Source organism: Falco cherrug, unplaced genomic scaffold, assembly GCF_023634085.1.
Source record: "Falco cherrug isolate bFalChe1 unplaced genomic scaffold, bFalChe1.pri scaffold_35, whole genome shotgun sequence".
NCBI lineage: Eukaryota > Metazoa > Chordata > Aves > Falconiformes > Falconidae > Falco > Falco cherrug.
In genome coordinates, this window is record NW_026599480.1 from 739,479 (window position 1) to 748,701 (window position 9,223).

The following is a 9,223-nucleotide window of genomic DNA, read 5'->3' on the forward strand; positions in this document are numbered from 1 at the left end:
ACAACTCCACCGGGGAAGGTGCCAGAAAGGAGTTCTTTTGGTAGTTCTTACACTGCCCCGGTAGCCAGCAGAAAGGCACCACAAATGTTGTTCTACCTCTTTTCTGGGCTGAGATGGGGAATCGCTGACCTCTGGACTCGGCTGGATACGAACTGTTCCAAACACACCCCATGCACAACTCCACCGGGGGAGGTGCCAGAAAGGAGTTCTGTTGGTAGTTTTTACATTGCTAGGGTAGGCAGCTGAATGGCTCCACTAAAGTTGTTCTGCCTTTTTTCTGGGCTGAGATGCGGAAGTGCTGAATTTTGAACTGGGCTTGGACAAAACGTTCCAAAAACACCACATGCACAACTCCACCGGGGAACGTGCCAGAAAGGACTTCTCTAGGTAGTTTTTACATTGCTCCGGGAGGCAGCTGAAAGGCACCACAAAAGTTGTTCTACCTGCTTTCTGGGCTGAGATGGGGAATCGCTAACTTTTGGAGTCGGCTGGTTGCAAAAAGTTCCAAAAACACCCCATGCACAACTCCACCGGGGAAGGTGCCAGAAAGGAGTTCTCTTGGTATTTTTACACTGACCAGGGAGGCAGCTGAAAGGCACCACAAAAGTTGTTCTACCTGCTTTCTGGGCTGAGATGGGGAACTGCTGAATTTTGGACTTGGCTGAAGACGAACTTTTCCAAACACACCCCATGCACAACTCCACCGGGGAAGGTGCCAAAAAGGAGTTCTCTTAATAGTTTTTACATTGCTCCGGGAGGCAGCTGAAAGGCACCACAAAAGTTGTTCTACCTCCTTTCTGGGCTGAGATGGGGAATCGCTGACTTCTGGAGACGGCTGGAGACAAAAGAGTCCAAACACACCCCATGCACACCTCCACCGGGGAAGGTGCCAGAAAGGAGTTCTTTTGGTAGTTCTTACACTGCCCCGGTAGGTAGGTGAAAGGCACCACAAAAGTTGTTCTACCTGCTTTCTGGGCTGAGATGGGGAATCGCTAACTTTTGGAGTCGGGTGGTGGCAAAAAGTTCCAAACACACCCCATGCACAACTCCACCGGGGAAGGTGCCAGAAAGGAGTTCTCTTGGTATTTTTACAGTGCTCCGGGAGGCAGCTGAAAGGCACCACAAAAGTTGTTCTACCTGCTTTCTGGGCTGAGATGCGGAACTGCTGAATTTTGGACTAAGCTAGTGACAAAATGTTCCAAACACACCCCATGCACAACTCCACCGGCAAAGGTGCCAGAAAGGAGTTCTTTTCGTAGTTCTTACACTGCCCCGGTAGCCAGCAGAAAGGCACCACAAAAGTTGATCTACCTGCTTTCTGGGCTGAGATGGGGAACTGCTGAATTTTGGAATCGGCTGGTGAAAAAATGTTGCAAACACACCCCATGCACAACTCCACCGGGGAAGGTGCCAGAAAGGAGTTCTCTTAATAGTTTTTACATTGCTCCAGGAGGCAGCTGAACAGCACCACAAAAGTTGTTCTACCTCCTTTCTGGGCTGAGATGGGGAATCGCTGAATTTTGCGGTCGGCTGTAGACGAAATGTTCCAACTCACCCCATGCACAACTCCACCGGGGAAGGTGCCAGAAAGGAGTTCCCTTGGTAGTTTTTACATTGCTCCAGTAGGCAGCTGAACAGCACCACAAAAGTGGTTCTACCTGCTTTCTGGGCTGAGATGCGGAACTGCTGAATTTTGGACTGGGCTGGTGACAAAACTTTCCTAAAACACCCCATGCACAACTCCACCGGGGAAGGTGCCAGAAAGGAGTTCTTTTCGTAGTTCTTACACTGCCCCGGTAGCTAGGTGAAAGGCACCACAAAAGTTGTTCTACCTGCTTTCTGGGCTGAGATGGGGAATCGCTATCTTTTGGAGTCGGCTGGTGGCAAATGTTCCAAACACACCCCATGCACAACTCCACCGGGGAAGGTGCCAGAAAGGAGTTCTTTTGGTAGTTCTTACACTGCCCCGGTAGCCAGCAGAAAGGCACCACAAATGTTGTTCTACCTCTTTTCTGGGCTGAGATGGGGAATCGCTGACCTCTGGACTCGGCTGGATACGAACTGTTCCAAACACACCCCATGCACAACTCCACCGGGGGAGGTGCCAGAAAGGAGTTCTGTTGGTAGTTTTTACATTGCTAGGGTAGGCAGCTGAATGGCTCCACTAAAGTTGTTCTGCCTTTTTTCTGGGCTGAGATGCGGAAGTGCTGAATTTTGAACTGGGCTTGGACAAAACGTTCCAAAAACACCACATGCACAACTCCACCGGGGAACGTGCCAGAAAGGACTTCTCTAGGTAGTTTTTACATTGCTCCAGGAGGCAGCTGAAAGGCACCACAAAAGTTGTTCTACCTGCTTTCTGGGCTGAGATGGGGAATCGCTAACTTTTGGAGTCGGCTGGTTGCAAAAAGTTCCAAAAACACCCCATGCACAACTCCACCGGGGAAGGTGCCAGAAAGGAGTTCTCTTGGTATTTTTACACTGACCAGGGAGGCAGCTGAAAGGCACCACAAAAGTTGTTCTACCTGCTTTCTGGGCTGAGATGGGGAATCGCTAACTTTTGGAGTCGGGTGGTGGCAAAAAGTTCCAAACACACCCCATGCACAACTCCACCGGGGAAGGTGCCAGAAAGGAGTTCTCTTGGTATTTTTACAGTGCTCCGGGAGGCAGCTGAAAGGCACCACAAAAGTTGTTCTACCTGCTTTCTGGGCTGAGATGCGGAACTGCTGAATTTTGGACTAAGCTAGTGACAAAATGTTCCAAACACACCCCATGCACAACTCCACCGGGGAAGGTGCTAGAAAGGAGTTCTGTTGGTAGTTCTTACACTGCCCCGGTAGCCAGCAGAAAGGCACCACAAAAGTTGATCTACCTGCTTTCTGGGCTGAGATGGGGAACTGCTGAATTTTGGAATCGGCTGGTGAAAAAATGTTGCAAACACACCCCATGCACAACTCCACCGGGGAAGGTGCCAGAAAGGAGTTCTCTTAATAGTTTTTACATTGCTCCAGGAGGCAGCTGAACAGCACCACAAAAGTTGTTCTACCTCCTTTCTGGGCTGAGATGGGGAATCGCTGACTTCTGGAGACGGCTGGAGACAAAAGAGTCCAAACACACCCCATGCACAACTCCACCGGGGGAGGTGCCAGAAAGGAGTTCTTTTGGTAGTTCTTACACTGCCCCGGTAGGCAGCTGAAAGGCACCACAAAAGTTGTTCTACCTGCTTTCTGGGCTGAGATGGGGAATCGCTAACTTTTGGAGTCGGGTGGTGGCAAAAAGTTCCGAACACACCCCATGCACAACTCCACCGGGGAAGGTGCCAGAAAGGAGTTCTCTTGGTATTTTTACAGTGCTCCGGGAGGCAGCTGAAAGGCACCACAAAAGTTGTTCTACCTGCTTTCTGGGCTGAGATGGGGAATTGCTAACTTTTGGAGTCGGCTGGTGGCAAAAAGTTCCAAAAACGCACCATGCACAACTCCACCGGGGAAGGTGCCAGAAAGGAGTTCTGTTGGTAGTTTTTACATTGCTTCGGGAGGCAGCTGAAAGGCACCACAAAAGTTGTTCTACCTCCTTTCTGGGATGAGATGGGGAATCGCTGATTGTTGCGGTCGGCTGGAGACGAACTGTTCCAAACACACCCCATGCACAACTCCACCCGGGGAGGTGCCAGAAAGGAGTTCTTTTGGTAGTTCTTACACTGCCCCGGTACCTAGGTGAAAGGCACCACAAAAGTTGTTCTACCTCCTTTCTGGGCTGAGATGGGGAATCGCTGACTTCTGGAGTCGGCTGGAGACAAAATGCTCTAAACATACAGCCCATGCACAACTCCACCGGGGGAGGTGCCAGAAAGGAGTTCTTTTGGTAGTTCTTACACTGCCCCGGTAGGTAGGTGAAAGGCACCACAAAAGTTGTTCTACCTGCTTTCTGGGCTGAGATGGGGAATCGCTAACTTTTGGAGTCGGGTGGTGGCAAAAGGTTCCAAACACACCCCATGCACAACTCCACCGGGGAAGGTGCCAGAAAGGAGTTCCCATGGTAGTTTTTACATTGCTCCGGGAGGCAGCTGAAAGGCACCACAAAAGTTGTTCTACCTGCTTTCTGGGCTGAGATGCGGAACTGCTGAATTTTGGACTGGGCTGAAGACGAACTGTTCCAAACACACCCCATGCACAACTCCACCGGGGGAGGTGCCAGAAAGGAGTTCTCTTGGTAGTTTTTACATTGCTCCGGGAGGCAGCTGAAAGGCACCACAAAATTTGTTCTACCTGCTTTCTGGGCTGAGATGCGGAACTGCTGAATTTTGGACTGGGCTGGTGACAAAATGTTGCAAACATACCCCATGCACAACTCCACCAGGGAAGGTGCCAGAAAGGAGTTCTGTTGGTAGTTCTCACACTGCCAGAGTATCCAGCTGATAGGCACCACAAAAGTAGTGTTATGAAGTAAAGAATTCATGTAGTAAGAAAGTTAACAAAAAAAAAGTTAGTTTTATTTTAGGATTTGTGTACGGGTTAGGGTTAGGGTTAGGGTTAGGGTTAGGTTTAAGGTGAGGGTTAGGTTTAGGCTTATGTACATGCCATGCACAGCTGAGGTTTAGAGTTCCGTTTAGGGTTAGGCCTCTTAGGGTCAGGGTTAGGGTTAGGGTTAGGGTCAGGGTCAGGGTCAGGGTCAGGGTCAGTGTTAGGGTGAGGGTTAGGGTTAGGGTTAGGTACATGCCATGCACAGCTGAGGTTTAGAGCTCCGTTTAGGGTTAGGCCTCTTAGGGTCAGGGTTAGGGTTAGGGTTATGGTTAAAGTTAGGGTTAGTTGTAAGGTTTAGGGTTGGGTTAGGGTTATGATTAGGGTTAGGGATAGGGTTACGGTTACGGTGAGGGTTACGTTTACAGTTAAGGTTAGGCCTCTTCGGGTGAAGGCCTTTAGGCTTAGGCCTCTTAGGGTTAGGCCTCTTAGGATTAGGGTGATGGTTACGATTAGGGTTAGGTTAAGGTTATGGTTAAAGTTACGGTTAATGTAAGGCCTCTTAGGGCTATGGTTAGGATTAGGGTTAGGAGTTAGCTTTAGAGTTAGGGTTCCCAAATAACTAATCCTCTACTATAACCAAAGATGAGGTAAGTTGTAACAATTTAAGTGTACCGGAAGGTGTACTTAGTTTACCGGGGCCTAGCTATAAGACTAAAGCACTCAGCTTACACCTGAAAGATGTCTGTCACCAACCAGATCGCCCTGAGCCTCCTCTAGCCCAACCACAACACCCCAAAAATTAATTAAAAATTCATCCCTCCATCACTAAACTAAAACATTTTTTACCTTAGTATAGGCGATAGAAAAGGCCCACTGGCACAATAGAGCTCTGTACCGCAAGGGATAGGTGAAATAAAAGTGAAACCTCAAGCAATAAACAGCAAAGTTACGCCCTGTGAGGCACAAAAGAAAAGTTCTGCTCCCTGCCTTCTGTGGTGAGCAAAATTAACCCTTCAGAGTTGCAGTCGTTATGAACCCAAAAAAGTCACTTTGGGAAAGTACAGCACTCCTCCCATAAAGAAGGTACCAGGAAAAAATTCTCTTCCTGTTGTCCACCCTGCCCTGGCAGCCGTGTGAGGAACAGCACGAAAGTTCTTCTCCCTGCTTTCTGTGGTGAGAACATTGACCCAAACCTTTTGCACTCGTGCAGAACTAAAAGAAAAATAAGTCTTGGGAAAGTGCAGCACAGCTCCCCTGGAGAAGGTGCCAGGAAGGAATTCTCTTGCTGCTTCTCACCCTGCCCTGGCAGCCATGTGAGGCACAGCACAAAAGTTCTGCTGCCTGCTCTTTGGGGTGAGAAAATTGACACAGCACATTTGCAATAATACATAGATTTGGACACCCAGTCATTTCATTCATAATAGGGGGGATCTAGGTGGAATAGACCTTTCCATTTTCTTTCTTCAACGATTTCCTGACTTGATGGTCTCCTTCCCTCCTTCAGGTGCCCACCTTTTCTTTTCTAGTTAGTCAGACTAGATGCCTTTCTCAACACAAACAGAGCTTTGCCATTTATTTATTTATTTATCTATCTATTTATTTATCTATTTATTTATTTATTTATCTATTTATTTATCTATTTATCTATTTAGTTATTTAGTTAGTTATTTAGTTATTTAGTTATTTATTTATTAAGACCTTGTGCTGTTTCACAGGTGCAGCAGCTGTTTCTTGGCTTTCTCCACACCCTGGGCTGGGCCCCTGATGGTCACGGTGTCACTGCCAGAGCCTTTGGTGGGGAAGTGGATGTGGACTCCACCACAGTCCTCCACGATGGAGCGGACGAAGCGGCCTTTGGCACCAATGAGGGAACTGTGCAGTTTGGAAGGAATAGAGACCTCCACCTCTGTGCTGTTGGCCTAAGGGAGGACCGTACCAGCCTCTTGAGTCAAGCTGCAGAAACGTGTTTGCACCCACTCTGCTTACCCTCTAACTCCCACCTGGCTAGGAGCTTTATAGAGCTGGAAGAAATGCCTGAGCAGAGGGCTTGGAGACTGGCTACTCCTGACAGGAGCAGTCACAAACTTTGGTTCATGAGTCCAGAACAGACCAACACGTTTGTCTCCACCCTGCCCTCACCCATTACAACCACGTCTGTATCTGTGTCTTCTAGCAACATTGTCAAGTCCCTCAGCTACAAAAGGCCAGTTGCTTCACAAACCAGCTCCTTCTGGATGGCAAGCAGCCTCACAGTTTGCCCTCTTGCCTGTGATAACAATTGTCTCCGAGTTGCTGTTCTTTGCTGGGAGATCAATTTTGGTGTTGCTTTCTTTACAGATCTGCCACAAAGGAAAAAAAAAAAAATCATCTCAGAAGTGTCCCATGTCAGAAGAAAAGCCCTTGCCAGCTATATTGGACATCACCAATGAGCAGGAGAGAGCATCCAGTGGGATTTTGCTGCAGGCAGTGATCATCACGAGCACTTGAGTTAGGAACAATATCTCACCTTCTTGATGTTGGCACCTCCTTTCCCTATGATGTTCTTGTGGAACTGTTTGCAGATGGGGACAGAAATAGAAAAGCTGTTTTCAACCTAAGGGAGAAAGGAAGGGAGAACTGAAGATTACACTGTCGTGGCAAGGGAGGCCCGACTTCAGGAACTCTGATAAACGAGCTTGTGAAAATAGGCTTAGACCCAAGGAAGTTCTCTATACGAGGGATTTGTAAGACTAAACAAAGGCAAGGACGTTCCCCTATAGCCTTCACATAACAGGTACTACCCCCTGCCTCCATTCAGCCAAAACAGCGTCGACAGCTCCCTCCTCTTGAGGTGTTTTAGCTCTACCCAAGCCAGTAGAGCTCTGCTTTGCCCCAGGGTTATCCAGGCACGTAGGAGGGAACAGCAGGCAGAAGACTGTCGACAGCGAGGGAAGTCAAGCGGGCAAACTCAATGTGAGTGATAAAGCAAGCTTCGATTTATTACGGCGCGATTATGTCTTATATACAGTTCCAGTTAATTATGCCTACAAGTCATCTGCTGATTGGCTAAGCTCTAAAGGGTTACATTTTCATACATCCTCCTACTTGCGGTTTCTGCGGATAGCTAGCTACATTTTTTTTTTCTCTCTTGTCTATGCGAATTCCTCAAAGTTATTTACAACATTAGGCACAAGGTCAGTGTTTTTCTCAGCTTCCTTATCAGCATGCCTCAGCACAGCTGCAAGGCCTGCTTCAGCTAAATTACGCTAACTTTGTTTCACAAAGATCTTTAAGGGAGTCATGGCCATGATCACACAGCCATTCTGCAACAAGGTAGCTCCACTTTTGTGGTGCCTTTCATCTGGCTACCGGGGCAGTGTGAGAACTACCAACAGAACTCCTTTCTGGCACCTTCCCCGGTGGAGTTGTGCATGGGGTGTGTTTGCAACATTTTGTCACCAGCCCAGTCCAAAATTCAGCAGTTCCCCATCTCAGCCCAGAGCAGGTAGAACAACTTTTGTGGTGTTTTTCATCTGGCTACTGGGTCGGTGTAAGAACTACCAAAAGAACTCCTTTCTGGCACCTCCCCCGGTGGAGTTGTGCATGGGCTGTATGTTTAGAGCATTTTGTCTCCAGCCGACTCCAGAAGTCAGCGATTCCCCATCTCAGCCCAGAAAGCAGGTAGAACCACTTTTGTGGTGCCTTTCTGCTGGCTACCGGGGCAGTGTAAGAACTACCAACAGAACTCCTTTCTGGCACCTTCCCCGGTGGAGTTGTGCATGGGGTGTGTTTGCAACATTTTGTCACGAGCCCAGTCCAAAATTCAGCAGTTCCGCATCTCAGCCCAGAAAGCAGGTAGAACAACTTTTGTGGTGCCTTTCAGCTGCCTCCCGGAGCAATGTAAAAACTACCAAGGGAACTATTTCTGTCACCTTCCCCGGTGGAGTTGTGCATGGGCCGTATGTTTAGAGCATTTTGCGTCCAGCCGACTCCAAAAGTCAGCGGTTCCCGACCTCAGCCCAGAAAGCAGGTAGAACCACTTTTGTGGTGCCTTTCTGCTGGCTACCGGGGCAGTGTAAGAACTACTAACAGAACTCCTTTCTGGCACCTTCCACAGTGGAGACCTGCATGGGGTGTGCGTTGGAACAGTTACTTTCCGGCAGACTCCAAAAGTCCGCGGTTCACCATCTCAGCCTGGAAAGCAGGTAGCCCAAATTTTGTGGTGCCTTTCATCTGGCTAGCTGGGCAGTGTGAAGGGTCAGGGGTCAGGGGTCAGAGGTCACGCGTCGGGGGGGTCGGGGCTCAAGGGTCAAGGGTCGAAGGTCAGGGGTCGGGGGTCGGGGGGTCAGGGTCAGGGGTAGAAGTCAGGGGTTAGAGGTCAGGGGTCGGGGTCAGTGGTTAGGGGTCAGGGATCAGGGGTCGGAGGTCAGGGATCGCGGCTCAGGGGTCACAGGTCGTGGGTCAGGGTCAGGGCTCAGGGTCAGGGCTCAGGGTCAGGGTCAGTGTCCAAGTCAGGGTCAGGGTTAGGGTCAGGGTCAGGGTTAGGGTTAGGGTTAGGGTCAGGGGTAGGGTTAGGGTTAGGGTTAGGGTCAGGGTTAGGGTTAGGGTTAGGGTTAGGGTTAGGGTTACTGTTAGGGTTAGGGTTAGGGTTAGGGTTAAGGTAAGGGTTAGCGTTAGGGTTACGGTTATGGTTTGGGTTAGGATTAGGGTTAGGGATAGGGTTCGGGTTGGGTACATGCCATGCACAGCTGAGGTTTAGAGTTCCGTTAACGATTAGGCCTCTT

General features: G+C 49.2%; 1 protein-coding gene across 1 annotated transcript; it reads right to left on the reverse strand.

Annotated features, from left to right (window-relative positions):
* Positions 1–6,147: 6,147 nt before the first annotated feature.
* Positions 6,148–8,627, reverse strand: LOC129735102 (vigilin-like). Its single transcript, XM_055700483.1, has 3 exons — positions 8,593–8,627; positions 6,682–6,721; positions 6,148–6,379 (listed from the first exon to the last, which is right to left on the reverse strand). Exons 1-3 carry the CDS (start codon positions 8,625–8,627, stop codon positions 6,170–6,172), a joined length of 285 nt encoding a protein of 94 aa, XP_055556458.1. The 3' UTR covers positions 6,148–6,169.
* Between the last annotated feature and the right edge of the window lie 596 nt (positions 8,628–9,223).